Source organism: Gossypium hirsutum, chromosome A11, assembly GCF_007990345.1.
Source record: "Gossypium hirsutum isolate 1008001.06 chromosome A11, Gossypium_hirsutum_v2.1, whole genome shotgun sequence".
Lineage (NCBI taxonomy): Eukaryota > Viridiplantae > Streptophyta > Magnoliopsida > Malvales > Malvaceae > Gossypium > Gossypium hirsutum.
The window spans coordinates 116,248,848-116,265,495 of NC_053434.1; the positions used below are offsets into that span (position 1 = coordinate 116,248,848).

General features: G+C 29.9%; 1 protein-coding gene across 1 annotated transcript; it reads left to right on the top strand.

Moving 5' to 3' along the window:
- The first annotated feature begins 11,796 nt into the window (after positions 1-11,796).
- Positions 11,797-14,202, top strand: LOC107961838 (receptor-like protein EIX2). The gene has a single exon (XM_041080014.1). The coding sequence runs from the start codon at positions 11,866-11,868 to the stop codon at positions 14,194-14,196; it is 2,331 nt and encodes a 776-aa protein (XP_040935948.1). The 5' UTR covers positions 11,797-11,865; the 3' UTR covers positions 14,197-14,202.
- The last annotated feature ends 2,446 nt before the right edge of the window (positions 14,203-16,648 follow it).

Here is a 16,648-nt window from a genome sequence, read left to right on the forward strand (position 1 = left end):
TAGTTTTGATTTGAGTTTGATGGATGTAAGGCTAGCCATACCAGCTTGCTTTGTCTTGTAATTTAAGTTAGCTTAAGTCTCTTATTAGTGGGAGTAGGTAAATTATTAGGTAATGGTCATTTGACTTGTTAACTTTGTATTCATTTTCATTATCAATCAATGAAAATTGCTTCTGATTTTTTTTTCTCATCCATTTTAGTGCTCAAGTTCTTTGTTTTGCTCTTGGTTTCATCTTAGTTCTTAAGCAAATAGGTTGTTATTTTATGTGTTGCTGCCAATGTTCCAACAAAGTAAAGTGAATTGGCTTTATGTCAGCATGATTCTTGGCTTTGTAATGGGATTTTGGGGTGTAGTGGCTCCCTTGTTTTTCATCTGGTCTTGGAGGCATGCATACTATCGAAAGTTGGACCATGTTGGTCGAAAGTTGTATGTGTCTTGGGCTACTTTGGGTATGTAGTTTAAAAGGGAAAACATGTATAATTAAGTTCTTGTGTGTGTTTGTAATTGATTATAAGATTCAGATCTCAAATCTATTAAATGCCACATTTTAAAAGGGATTAGATAAACCAATTAATCTAAACTTCAAGTTTAAAATTTTGTACTCAGTAATTGATTCATGTTTTCCCTTTTGCAAAAATAAATGGCATTTCAAGCTTGTATAATTTTTTGAACTTAAGTTTTGATCATGTATGCTTGTGTTTAATTGTATGTAAATAATGAAAATGTTGTTAGGTTAAAGACTGCAATAAGGTGGATTTTTACAAACTTCGTTCTGCCCATTAATTGATCAACTTGAACAATGAGAGTGCAATGATGTTTTCCTTACAAATCATAAACTTGCAGGTAGGTCTTCATCTTAACAACCCATATAGTTCTCACCATTGAAAACAATTGTCGAAGATGGAGAAAAACTTGCAAAAGTCATGTTTAACCCATAAAGAAACAATCACCACCCTTAAGAACAGTAGTTCTGATGTCAATTATTGGATTTATGACAATAAGAAAGAAGCATTGCAAAGAAGAAACCAAAGATTTTGCAACGAAATTGTCTGCAAAAGTTTTATATATTTTCCACTCTATATTTGAACAATGTAACAGGGGCTCTAATAACAATAAAAGCTTCTAACTATGAAAAGAAACAAGAAAGATTTTATACTAATAAACATAAAATATATTATATTAATAAATTCCAAATCTTCTAAGAAATAGTAAACATAATCTTCAAGCAAATTTTGCATGCAAGCTCTTTAAATCCAATCGCTTCCTAGTTACATGATTCATCTTCAACCAGCTTGCACCTTTTTTGTGATCCCAGTTCACATACTTAGTTCGCCAAAGTAATGAGCTGACCACTTTGAGATAGCTCGCCACTTACAGTGAGATTGCCAATCTTAAGGAATCCGCCAAACTTGGAAGATTCACCAGTCTGGATGACTTTGCCAATCTTGAGAAGTTCCCTAATTCTCCATGAACAGTCATTTCCTAACAATTTCAATAATGAAGATGTTGTTGTGTTAAAGAGTGCAATAGGATGTATTTTTAATTTGTTCAGCCTATTACCTCATCAACTTCAACAATTTAGAGATCTGGCATATCATGTCCTTAATTTATGTGTTTCAAAAAAAAATTCCGAGGAAAGTTTTTCATTGCTGAGAAAATAAAAGGGACAAAAACCTGATTTTAGGGAAAAACAAGAACGAAATTGACAACATTTTAAATAAAGAGTTCACATTATACTGCTAAAAATAAAGTTAGTAATTTTAGATGGTAAATTTTTCCATCTTATAAAAGCACTAATTTGATTTGTTTTTAGTAATATGCTACACTTTCCTGTTTAATTCCTATCGTTGCCTTTCTTTAAAATATTTTCTGTATATTTTATGGCTCTTGTTAGCTGTATCCCAAGCTATACCCAAGATATTTTGTGTATATAATATTATTGAGTGATTCTTTGTGGCTTTTTGCCACTGAAATATTTTTTTTTGTCATTATTTGTGAGAAACTAATTTTTACGTATCAAATAATAAAATCACATTCCATTTAATTAAATTCAATGAAAGATGTTATCCTTCGAATGAGAATTTCATTCACCGTAAGCTTATGAAACAACTTTAAGAACTTCAACTTAGGTTGAGCTTGTTTCAATGAATATTACAGCTGTCGAGAAATGATTTATCGAAAACGAACCGTTTTTTCAAAAAAGATGATATTTTTTATTATTTGACAAACTTTCTTAAAAGTATTTTTTAGAAACTGATTTTTAATGAAATAAATATAGCAAAAATTATACTTGTTACAGAATATTATACAAGTATTTTTCATTGTTCAAGAGCTAGGCTATGCACTCAAGCCTGAAGGCTCACTCAAATTATGTGAGGGTTTTGACAAAACTACAAAGACCAAAAAATGGGCTACAACAGAAAAATAGGTATGTTTAAAATATGCGTCGGGCATGGGTTTTAACATTGAAGGCCTGAGTTCGACCTATTCTATACTTTTGTAATATATTTTTTATTTTATTTTTATACATTATGAAATACATATCATATAAAATTGAATATATAATAATATAATGGGTAAATTATAAAAATAGTTATTTAACTATTAGTGTGTTTCAGTTTTGGTCACCAAGTTTAATTTTTTTTTTTAGTCATTAACATCATCAAAATTTATTACTTTGAACACTCCATTAAATCATTAACGATGACATTTTTTATTTGCATAATAACAGCTTAGCATTCTAATATTTACAAGTTTTATCAATTTAGTCTTAATTTTAAAAAATTTAACAAATTTAGCCCTGAACTTTACACATACTTCCAATTTAATTAGTTTTACTTCTCAAAAAATAAAAAAAAATTAACTTCATTTTTCAATAAAAATACATACAAAGTTATAAATAAATGAATACCCATTTTTTAAAATTTTCAAACATGAAATTTATTTATTGAAACAATACTTTTATATTTATATATATATATATATATTTTAAAAACCACAAAAGAAACTTAAACCAGATTCAAACTTTTCTCTTTTTTCTTTAGATTATTTTATAAAATAAATAAATTTTATTATGCATCTAGTTTTGCTCCTTTTGATCTTGTGTTTGAATTTCTATGCAAGTAACTGAAAATATTTTTTTTTTCTTACTTGTGCCGTCTATTTGTTTTAGATTTATCCTTCAAAAAACTCCCAAAATCTCTCCCACATTTTCCACATTTCCCACAATCTCTCTCATTCTTTTCCTTTTTACCGTCCCTTTTGCAATTTTCCCCCAAAATTTTCCTTTTCACTTTTGTTCTTCCACATTCTATTCACCGAAACTGTTCCAGCTCATAACTTTTGTTTTTCAATTCCTTCTCCATTGTTTCGATCCTGTGCGTGTTTGTCCTTTTCCTAGGTAACCAAAACAAAAATATACTACTAGTTGGGTGATTATAAATATTATGTAAATATTAAAAAAAAAACATGTTATGTTGGCTATATTTAAATTTTTAACAAAGCAAAAGAAATTAAAATATTAATTTTGGGTAAACTGTATGTGTTTTGGGCTACAATGGGTATGTAGTTTGATGGGGAAAAAAGCATGTATAATTGATGAATCTAAGTTAGGTGTGCTGCTACATGATTGTTTGGTGTTGAAAGGTTAGCTTTAGCATCTGTCCTTTTTTGGACTCGATGGTGTGCCAACAAGGCAGCCCACTCGCTTGTGTGATGAGCTTTGTTATGTGCAAACCACACGGAATGGGATACTTTTCCTCTTATATTTTTTTTTAAGAATGTTGAAATTATGTTTTTTGTTGATAAGAATAAGGATTGCAGATGGTAGGTTTGGGTGTATAGGGTGAGCCTGTTGGCTCAGGTTTAGTAGTTCGTCACCTCTTTGTGTTCGCTTTTGTTTTGTGACTTTGTCATTAATGAATTTCTTTTCTCTAAAAAATTAGTAATTTTAGACATGCATAAAACTATAAGGTATTTTGTCTCTCAATTTTTTTCTCAATTTAGTCACTCTAATTAAGATAATTGTTTGAATTAGTCATTACCGTTAAAAATTTTGTAGTCCACTAATGGATTGTTAATGTGGAATATTAGCCAATTGAACGATGACACGTGACACTTTCTTTTGACTTTTGACAAAAGCTTAAGGACATCTTTATATGTAGCACCCCATGCTCAACTTGACCACCGGGTTCAAGCTGTAGTGTGCCACATTCGTTGCCAAGGCAACTACAATTTATTTAGATACGAATAAACATCACAACTTATATAACTTACTTATGAACTATAATAACACTATTAACTAAATTCAATAAATACTAATTTGATACTCAAGCTCATATAAACATAAAGATATACTAATAGTGACTCAACTAAATAGGTATATGCCAAACTATTTAAAAACGCAAATATACCAACATTATTGAGTCAGGGATCTTTTTTGGATGTTGAAGCTGAAATTCAAGATCTTGAATATAACCTAACTTGCGCACGGAAAAGAAATCATATACTGAGTAATCAACTCAATGACATTTCTACAAATTTAATATTAATGTGAATAAGTTAATGAAAACACTCAATAATTACACCTATGCAAAACATCCTATTAAGTAAATTATTTATACTGCTTAAGTCCATTTAAATAAGTTCCATAACTAGTTCAAGAGTATAACATGTTAGCATATTATATTCCAAATTTAGTTGATTAATTCATCCCAATTTCATACCAATCTTCTAGGTCATAACCCGTTATGCATAATCTTTCATATTTGCAGTTCATGTTAAATCTCATTATCAAATTCTATATTCTAACACTGTCCAATACGATATAACATGCTTATATTCATATGATGTCCACGAAACCAACTAAAAATCTGACTAAGGCTAGTGCACCTATCGATTAATAGTATAACTACAGTGAGCAAAGATATCATTCCCACGAAGACTAAAATTACTAGTAATTACTATCTTTCTATTATTTAACCGAATAATTGGAGTAATTGATTGAAATTAAAATTAACTAAATTAATTAACTAAGAGCGCGAAAAAGAACAAATCAGCAAAATAACCGAGTAAACAACCAAAAAGTGAAACGATACCTAAGAAAGAATTCACCTAGATTTCATCTATCATTATCAATCTAAATTACACAATTTCTTCACTTAGTATCTTGATCTGTAGAAATCCCTAAGTTATGCTAATATCTCTTTTCAAGACTAAAACAACTGAGTTTGGATTGATTAGTTGAAATTTCATTCTAATTAAAACCCCTATTATCACATTAACTCCATCTATGGATTCCCCTATTAGATTTGACTTTAATCCGGTAGATTTATATTGTCCTATTTCTAGGATTGCATGCAACTCCACTCAACTACACTAGATCTACTCTTAAACAATGCCTATTCCTTCTCTGATGCCCACATCAAACTTAGACTAATAGTCTAGAAATATTAAACTAAGAATTAAGCACACATAATTGAGAACAAGATCCAAGTATTTATTGCGTAAAAATAGAAATCAAATAACAAAATTCATCATAGGGTTCATCTCCCTAGGTATTTAGAAAACTAGTTCATGATAGCAAATAAAAACATCCCAAAGACAATATAACCATAAGAAACCAAGAAACACATAATAATCTCCAAAGAAATCAAAAGGAAATCTTTAATCTTGATGGAAATCTGCTTCTGAATAAACTTTAATAGTGTTTTTCAAGTTGTTTTCTTAAATATTCTATGGCGGCTCACTCCCTTCTTCTTATCTTTGTCATATATAGGTCTTAGAATGCCTAAAAAATCTAAAAAATACGCTTTCCTGTAGGTTTGGAGTGTGATTTGCGATTACCACACAGTTTGGCACATGGCCGTGTGGTAGCCCATGAGGCTCACACGGTTGTGTGTCCAGACCGTGTGGAATGGCCCAACTTGTGTGGCTCCTGAAACTTGTTTTTGATTTTCTCTAGTCTTTTGCTCCTTTTGCTTTCAAATGCTCTCATAAGTATAAAAATATGAATTTAAAGGATTAGGATTATAAAATTCACCATTAACATCGAATAATCACCCAAAATTGCATTAAGAATAAGGTTAAAATATGTTACTTTTAGCACCTATCAACATACAAGCTCTAATATTCAATATATGTACGTACTAACTTACCATTTAATATTCAATTCATAAGAAATTTAATTTCTATCCATTATCATCTATAAGTATTAACATTTGTTCAATTACGTTTCATTTAATCACACCATATTACACTACTAGTTCGAATCAAACCATTAATTATCTTCTGTATCAACTTTTAGGCTCATTTAACTGGTTGGCAAGCCATCAATAATTAAATATTGTATTTATACACCTGTAGTAGAGTTTCGTGATATTTACTCATTTTTAATCAATATTCATCTAGTTTATTTCAAAACGTAATTATTTTCGAACATGAAATAAGGCCAAATTGTAATATTTCAGAATTTTGAAAAGAAGTACCAATACCCTTGAAGAGTATTGATACAAAATTTAGCTTTGAAGTTTGAAAAATTCATCTTTAAAACACAAATACCAATACTTGGCTTATAGTACCAATACTCATTTATAAGTACTGATACCAATTTATAGTATCGAAACTAAATTGGTATTCTGTTTATTTGAAGACTTGATTTAAATTGCTAAGTAATACCAAATGTCAAAATCTTCCATTTTATGCCCATTTCATGCCTAACTAAGTTTGCATTAACTTGGTGTGCATATGCACCCAATAAGACCTGCACAAAAACATTCCAAAACATACCTAAACATTTATAACCAACTAACCAATATGTCACATTTTGGCACCACAACTTATCAATTAACTCATTTATACATAACTAAGATTTCTATGACATGAACTATTCAACCAATCTAAATTCCACATCATTCATAAGTTCAAGTCTTACCTTTGAGCCTTTAAAATTTTGCCATTCATATTGATGTTCATCTATGCTTCTCATTATGCCCAAAACACATAAGACTCATATCCCTTCATGTAACAAAGGCATTAATCATTTAAACTATTTAGCATATTTACCTAACTACTAAATCCCATCACTATTATAACATTTCATACCATATTCGGGCCTATTTATAATTTACTCATTCTTAACTAAATACGCACCAATTTGTATCACCACAAACCATTTCAAAACTTTTCTATCACCATACCAATACTAAAACATATAATCAAATTATACTAACTTTCATTGCCAACTTTACAAAACATACTTCTAAGCATTATTAGCTTCTAACTCAAATATCTCAAACATAGCAAAATACAAGGGACTCCACCAAGTACATGCTCTTTTTATATACTATCACTATTCACGTCTAATTTCATAAATTAATTAAATCATACAACCTTCTATTCTATTCAAGTTAGTCTAAATCTCAATATTCACTTCCTCTTTTAGCATTTTCTCTCAATATCTATTAATAACTTACCATAATGCTATATAATGGAATATATCATAAAATGCATTAACTAAAATTAGTTTCAGGTCATAGAAATATAAATTGAAAGCTCATGTCACTCATTGTCGACTATCGCCTTCCCTTTCAATGATCCTACGTCATTTTTAGTTACGAATAATAATTCAGTGGTGGTATAATATCAAATTCTATTCAAATCACATTCAATTCCAAGTCATACATATTTCACAAATTATTCAATTTAATCCTCTATCTCGATAATCAATCAAATTCATACCAATCCTATTTAGTCAATCACAATCAAATATCAATTCATTGAATGTCTCAAATTGGAATTTATCATATTCAATTTATCATTTCTTTACGATTTAATCTATCACACCTTTTTGTACTAAATTGTAAACAATTTAAATTACAACCACAAAAACAATTTCATAATTTAAGAATATGTTACAGTTATATATAACCATACCCTATGAACTTACTTGGTTAAAACAGTAAACAAGTTGAAACTTTAAGGACTATTCAACAATTTTATCTTTTCTTCGATTATTTTTTATTTGGTCCAACTTTTGATATATACAATTATTCCATTAAATTTATCAATTCCAAACATCTTATATCATTCTATTATTTGCATGTATCAGTTCAATTTTATTATTCGAATACCTCTTAAAATTTTGCATTTCCTTCAATTTAGCCCTTAAAATTGGGACTAACATAACTTTAAATCTACAATTCCAAATGGAAATTAGTTTTCACTATTAGCCATTAAAGACCTCATATTATCCATTTCTACAACCAATTTTATAATTTATTCAATTTAGTCCCTAATTTACGAACTTTCAATTAACTTCACAATTTAGTCCTTTTTCACCTATATGCTTAGAACCTATCAATTTAGCACCTAAAACTTCAATAGCTCAACAATGGTAACTTTTTGAAACTTTAACAGTTTAACAATTTGAGACATGTGTTAACTGGATTAAGCTCCCACAATTTCAAAAATATAAAAATTACAAGAAAAGGACTAAATTGAATTTGGGATTGAAATTTGAAACTACTAAAGGCCGAAAGTTGCTTCTTCTTCTTCGAAAATCGGTGGTGAAGTTTGGGAAAGGTAATGCTTTCTCTTTCTTTTCACCTAAATGCTTCATTTTAAATTTACACATATTAAAAGGACCAAAACTGAATTTTAACCTTTTCTTATGACATGAAAAAAAAGAGAACATGTAAGTGTGTGCCACGTGTCACAAGGAAGGTCCTTTCCACTTCTTTTCACATATATGTTATGAATTTAAATATATTAAAAGGACCAGAACTAAAATTTAACATTTTTCATGAAATGCAAAAAAAGACATGTAAGTGTGTGCCACGTAAAAAACAAAGGCTCCTTAAACATAAAATTTGAATTTAAACATATTAGAAAGGACCAATCTGAGATTTAACCTTTCTATGAAATGGAAAAAAATGAAAGAGAACATGTAAGTATGTGCCAGGTGTAAGAAGCAAGATCCTGTTAGATATCTTATCCCACATTGGCACGGTGACTGAAAATTACCTCCTAAAGTGAAAAACCTATCCAATCATTATCATAGGCCAACAACAATTCAATTTCATCGACAAATTAGGTAATATATTCAACAGCTATCTTATTCCATATTGCACAGTGACTGAAAATTATGTCCCAAAGAAAGAAAAAACCCTTCCAATCATAAGCCAACAACAATTCAATTTTATTGACAAATTAAGTAATGTAATAAACAGGTTGATGATGACTGATTCATCGTTATCTTTACACAATTATACCATTTTAAGTCTTCTAAGCAACCAAATGGGACAAAGACTCATCAATATTCAACTAAAACAAACAAAGTGTCAGAGCCAAGGTTAATTATTAGGACCACCCGAGCTTAAAAGACAACATTATCCAAATTTGAACATACTTTCAATATAATAAGGAGTGTATTTAGGTTTGACTATTTTATTTTAATAGAATCTCATAAATGTGTTTATGGTTATCCATTACATATTTAGCGAAATTGAACACTTATTTAGTCATATCATATCAGTAGACAAGGGGACCTTTCCTATAAGTACCTTGAAAAACTATAGACTGGGGCACTCTAGAGTTACTTTAAGCACTTATCCTCTTAATCAGTCTGTCTTCTTGTCCTTATTCTAGCTCTTGATCTTTACAGGTGAACTAGCCTTCATTGTTCCTAGTTTTTCCTTATTTTCTTCCCTTGTTGTACTCTGTATCAACAAAGACAAATATTTAATTATTTTTGAATTAGTTATATTACAATTATTTAAATTTAAAAAATATTTACTATTAAAATAATACAAAAATTCATCATAGTTTGAATATTAATATTAATATATTATAATTTAAATAATCCTATTAATAATTTCTTACCTATTATTTATTATATATATTGTTAAAAATTAATTTACTTTAATGTCAAAATTGTTAAGATTCAATATTTGTAATTTTATATTTATCTTTTTTTTTCTAATTTAATCAATTAATGTAATTAACTCTTATTATATTTGAAAAATAAAAATTTAATTTGATAACTATTCTTAATATGTTTCTTTTTTTAAAACGATATTTTAAACTTAACAAATTAATATTCATTAATTTTAATATGATAACATTAAAATTTAATTCAATTAAGTAAGATCTTAAAATAAATAAATAATTTACTTAAAATCAACTTTATATTTAACAAATAAAAGCTTATAAAGAAAAAAAATAAACAAAAGGTATAGAATGACTTAAAAAATTAAAAGGCAAGGAAGAAAAGAGTAAATTTCTCAAATTATAAATATGTGTTTCAAATGAAAAATATCGTGTGTCAAAAAAAATTGTAATGTGAACATAACTATTTATTTCTCTTTATTGTAACCTCATATTACTATATTACTGTAGTATATATAATAAATATCGACATGTCAAAATTTTAAAGCAATTAATTAGAACTTCCCCAAAAAGAAACATTCAATTGACTATAATTTTATTTTATTTCGAAATATAAGATAAAATAATGTTATGATACTATTTTGATATAAAATAAAATAATGTCAGTATAACATTAAATGCATATGAATTGTTCGGGTCGCTGTATAAGTTTGACAAATCTATAGCTTTTTTGCGGAAAATTTAAGCTGGAAATTTGGGGTAGTGGAGAAAAATTTATGTTTGGTCAACTAAGTGAAGATATAGTTTTAATTGGTATAATGGCATATTTAATTTTTTATATTTATATATTTTATCAGTTTGATTCTTAAATACATATAAATAAATATAAATATAAATAAATGATTTTTATATAATTATGAAAAAGTAAAATATATAATATTATTTGTATATATTTTGAGGAAAAATATAATATTATTATATATTATCAATGCAAAATTTTCAAGGCACATCATTAAATACGAAATTTATAGGCACGAAACTAAGAATAATTGAAGCTTCTGCAAATTTTTTTGTTGTCAACATGGCGACTTTAGCTTTCTCAGCATCAAGAATTACTGAACTGTTAACCTTAATCTCCTCAAAATCACATTCCTTTGCAAGCTTCATAACTAGCTTAACGACACACTAATCTCTTAAAAGCAAAGAATTTAATTGAAGTTCATATTTTTGCAAGTTAAATTTAGTAGAATCTGTCGTCATTCATTATGTGGTTATTTGTGTATTTCGGCCACTGTATGTTGTTTTTGCTTTTTCCTTTTTCGTTCTTTGATTCCTGAAAGCACAAGTCACTAATCTAATAATATTGTTTAGGATCATGTTATTTGGACTCAGGTGTAAGTATTAGATTCAGAGTATGTGTTGATACAAAATAATGTAAATAATATTACATTTTATACTTTTTCATAATATATAATAATTATTTAATTATATTTGTATTTAATTATTAAATTGATAGAATTTATAAAAGTAGAGGATTAAATCTATTAAAATATTTATAATTAGGAACAAATTAATAATGTCACATCATATCAACATATCAACATTGCATCTTGCGTGAACAAATATTAATAATTCTATTTTGTTTTTTTTGTCCAAATTTATTAAAATTGACAAAGTTATATAGCTTTATTTTTTTTTTTTTGGAAAATTCAAGTTGGAATGTTGGGGTACTGGAAAAAGTTCCTTGCCTATGATGTGGACAATGTTTTTGTTTTAGCTTACTCTATCTTAGTCCAGCACTATGGATATGTAATTTCATTTTGAATAAAATGATGTTTATATTTGACTGGAAATTTCTGATAGACTATTATTAATTAAATACATTTTGTGGAAATTTGGAAGAAACTTCTTTCTGCTTGATGTATGTGCACAATACTTTTGTTTTACTAAGCTTACTCTATATATTTGGAGTTGCAACCTATGGTTGGTACCATCGCAACCATGAAAAGTGTTACAATTACCTTATTCCCATTTCTTCTTGTCATTCTAGCTATCTGTTTTAGCTTTTGTGATGCCAATTTCAATATGCTTTGCATTGAAAGTGAGAAAAATGCCCTTCTGAAGTTCAAGAACGATCTCGTTGACCCTTCAAACAGGTTGTCTTCTTGGGTTGAAGGTGGGGATTGCTGTAAATGGCTCGGTGTCGTGTGCCATAACTCAACAGGCCATATCAACCAACTGCACTTGGCTGCTCCTCTTTCAGTGCCCCATTTTGATGCACCAGTTGCTGAATGGGAAGTTTACCATCGATCAAAGAACAATTCCCTGCTAGGAGGCAAAATAAATCCTTCACTGCTGGAGTTGAAGCATCTCAGTTCCCTGGACTTGAGCAATAACAATTTTAGCAGCATACAGATCCCGAAGTTTTTCGGTTTGCTGGAGAGTTTAACATATCTTAACCTCTCTCAAGCACGATTCCAGGGAGCAATTCCTCATAACCTGGGGAATCTTTCAAAGTTGCAGTATCTTGATCTTGGAGGTAATGATCTCAAACCAAAAAGTCTTCAATGGGTTTCTGGACTTTCTTCCTTGCAGTACCTTGATTTGAGTTATGCGGATCTTCGTAAAGCAACTGATTGGCTACTGGTAACATTCGAACATCCTTCATTGTTAGAGTTGCACTTGTCAGCTTGCAGTTTGGAAGATGATCCATCCCCGATCAGTGTCAATTTTACAAAATCACTGGTTGTTCTTGATCTTTCTGAGAACAACTTTTCTTCAGTACCTATGTCGATATTTGGTCTTCATGATCTTGTGTCCATTGATCTTAGTAGCAATTCCTTGAAAGGCCCAATTCCAGATTATTTTACGAACATCTCATTTCTTGAAGTTCTTGATCTTAGTGGGAACTCACTCAATTCATCCACACCCAACTCTTTGTTTAGTTTATCTCACCTTCAATTCCTTAATCTTTCAAGCAATGAAATTGATCAAGACATATCACAAATCCTTCTGAGTCTTTCTAGATGTTGTTTGGATTGCTTAGAGTCATTGGATATGGCACATAACCATCTTTTTGGCCATTTAATTGATCAACTTGGGCATTTTAAAAACCTAGCTCACTTGTCGCTTTCTGGAAACAATATTTCTGGTCCCATTCCATTGTCCATAGGGGAGTTATCATCTTTGAAGTTGTTTAATGTTTCAGAAAATCAATTAAATGGTACTTTTCCTCTATGTTTTGGACAACTGAAAAGTTTGGAAACTCTGGATTTGGGGTGTAACCAATTGGAAGGAGTTGTATCAGAAACCCATTTTTCTAATCTCACGAGATTGACAACTCTAGCGGCATCACAGAACAGGCTGAGATTTGAACCAAACTCAAGCTGGATTCCTCCGTTTCAATGTCGAATTATCAAATTGGGGCAATGGCATCTTGGCCCGAAGTTTCCTCGATGGTTAAAGTTCCAAAAGAATTTATCTATTTTAGATATCTCGGATGCAGGAATTTCTGATATCTTGCCAACTTGGCTTTTGAACTTGTCCACTCAATTTGAATATGTAAATCTTTCCTGTAATCAACTTACTGGAGGGATTTCATATTTGAACGTGACAGAAATTATTGACTTGAGTTCAAACCGATTCACAGGCCCATTGCCAAGAGTATTCCCAACTTTACAATTTTTAATTTTGTCAAATAATTCATTTTCAGGCCCGCTTTTTGAATTAGTTTGTAATTCATTAAGAAAGGGACCAATGAGAATTCTTGCCGTTGAAACAAATCTTCTCTCCGGAGAAATCCCAGATTGCTGGGATCATTGGCGAGGTTTGGGTTACTTGAATTTGGAAAACAACAAATTGACCGGAAAAATCCCACCTTCTTTGGGACATTTAGATCTTTCAGTGCTAAACCTTCGTAGCAATGGCATGTTTGGAGAATTACCATCTATGTTGCAACATTCTACGAGGTTGATTATGCTTGATCTTAGTGACAATCGTTTCAGTGGAAGTGTACCAGCATGGATTGGGGACAAGCTCTCAAAACTTGAGATTCTAAGTCTTCGATCGAATAACTTTGATGGCCACATTCCTCAAAAAATTTGTCAACTTCAATCTCTTCGGATCTTGGACCTTGGCCATAACAACATTTCAGGAGCTATTCCAAAATGTTTTAGTAATTTTAGTGCAATGACTAACAAAGGCAACCAACATTGCTATATGTTTCAGTGGTCGAGTATCAGTTCTAATTTCCTTTATTTGAGTGCATTATTGGTGATGAAAGGACGAGAGGATAATACGGTACCATATTAGGGCTTGTTACGAGCATGTGCCTTTCAACTAATAGACTAATTGGAGAGGTCCCAAAAGAACTTGGAAGTCTTGTTGAGCTACGGTCATTAAATCTATCAGGGAATCTCCTAGTAGGAAATATACCGGACGAAATTGGCAACATGAAGTTGATGGAATCTCTTGATTTGTCGAGGAATCAATTGAATGGTAAAATCCCTCCAAGTTTCTCCAAATTGAATTTCTTGAGTCACTTCAATGTGTCCTACAACAACTTGATAGGACAAATCCCAACAAGCACTCAGCTTCAAAGCTTTGGAAACCTTTCTTACATGGGCAATCATCTTTACGGACCTCCTCTCACTAAAAACCGCAGCACAAATCGTACTCCAACTGATGTTGCAAATAATGGAAGCAGAAGTGAAGGAAGTAACGTGAATTGGCTTTATGTCAGCATAGTTCTTGGCTTTGTAATGGGATTTTGGGGTGTAGTGGCTCCTTTGTTTTTCATCAAGTCTTGGAGGCATGCATACTATCGAAAGTTGGATCATGTTGGTCGACAGCTGTATGTGTTTTGGTCTACTATGGGTATATAGTTTGATGAAAAACAAAATATGTATAAATGAAGTTTTGTGTGTATGTAATTGATTATATAGGATTTGGATCTTAAATCTATTAAATGCTATATTTTAAAAGGGATTACATGAATCAATTGATCTAGACTTCCAGTTTAGATTTAGTACTCATGTTTTCCCTTTTGAAAAAATAAATAGCATTTCAAGCTTGTTCAATTTTTTGAACTTAGAGCTTTGATGATGTGTGATTGTGTTTAATTGTATGCCAATAATGAAAATGTTGTTGGGTTAAAGAGTACAATGAGGTGCATTTAATAAACATAAAAAAAATTAAAAAATATCGTAACCTGTTAGCATTTTTATAGTTTCGACAATTATAATGTGTTTATATTTAACCATTTAAAACAATAATTAAGTTTGATTAACAAAATCTAAATGAATATGAGTAAGATTTTATTAACTAATTCTTTAAGACATGCATGGAAGAAAATTTGACGCTGCAATAGATTTTTTTTATATAATATTAAAGGTAAGTGACAGAGGTAATATAGTTGGAATTCATATTAAATAAATATCTAATAAGAACTTTAATTAGTGTCAAATCTAGGGGGTGGCAAGGGCCCGGCCCTTTAAAATGTAGAATTGTTATTTAAACTTTTAAATTTTTTTAAAAATTTTAAATTAGTAAAAGTAAAATTACACTTTGGCCTCTCAAAATTATAAAAATTTGATTTAATCTTTTAAAAATTATAAAAATATAGACTATAAAAAATTAAAATTTTATTCGGCCTCCCCTAAATAATTATTCTGGCTTTGCCCTCGACTTTAATCATCGCTTCTTTTACTTAATAATAAACCTCAATAACATACTTAATAAGATTTTATTTTTAGAGTTGATTGTAGCTTTGTGATGAAATTTGATCTCTCCATCTTCGTTGATCCTTTGTTCATGCCCAACATTGCCATTCTTTTTCCATTTCCTTTACCTTCCTATATCTGATCCCACATGCATTGCACAACGACTGAAAATTACCTTTAAAAAACCCCATCAATCATAAGCCAACAACTATTATATTATTGAAAAATTAAGTGAAGCACAATCAACGAAGTGAAAGATAATATTTATTAATGAAAATGGTATGAAAGCTATTTAATTAAAAAGATATTAGAGATGGATTTTCTTCTTTGCTTACTGTATATAATGAAGAAAATATTAGCGAGTAAACAGAGCATGCCGAGGGAGTGAGACTTACTCCATAGACTTTGTTGACTTGACTTCACCTACTCTTCTTGAGGAATTTTAAGACTTGTTAAATTCCACGTTACGTAGAGACCTAAAAAATCTTAATTGGATGATCTTATATAAATTTTATGTTTTCCTAAAATTTTCATTTTAAAGACCTAAAAAATCTTAATTGGCTGGTGATATCATGGGTCTTGAATTTACTCCATAGACTTTGTCCAGTACTTGACTTCCTTATCAAATTTATTTCATTTTTGAAATAATTTATGATTTATGATTTATTCAACATTCTATTATAGTTTTAAATTTATTTTTGGATGCAACATAAATATAAATTAATGTCACATCAATAAAGAAAAATTTGAAGCCTAATTTAGACTACATAAAAGAGTAAAGTTAACTGAAGACATAAAAATAGATAGTTGAATTTTTTTTATTGTCGAGGCCCAATTTAGTTTGGGCCCAAATAAAAATAAAAGATAATAATAAAAAAATTTTACAAACCCAAACTAATCAACTCAAGCCCAAACCAATAATCCAACCTAAAAAACTTAAAACTTTTCATAATGCCAAAAATCCTAAGGTTTCTGGCGCTGCTCCTCCCTTCACAGGCACACCGCCCAAGGCTCCTTGTCCCAAGGTCTACCCTTTCTGTTGC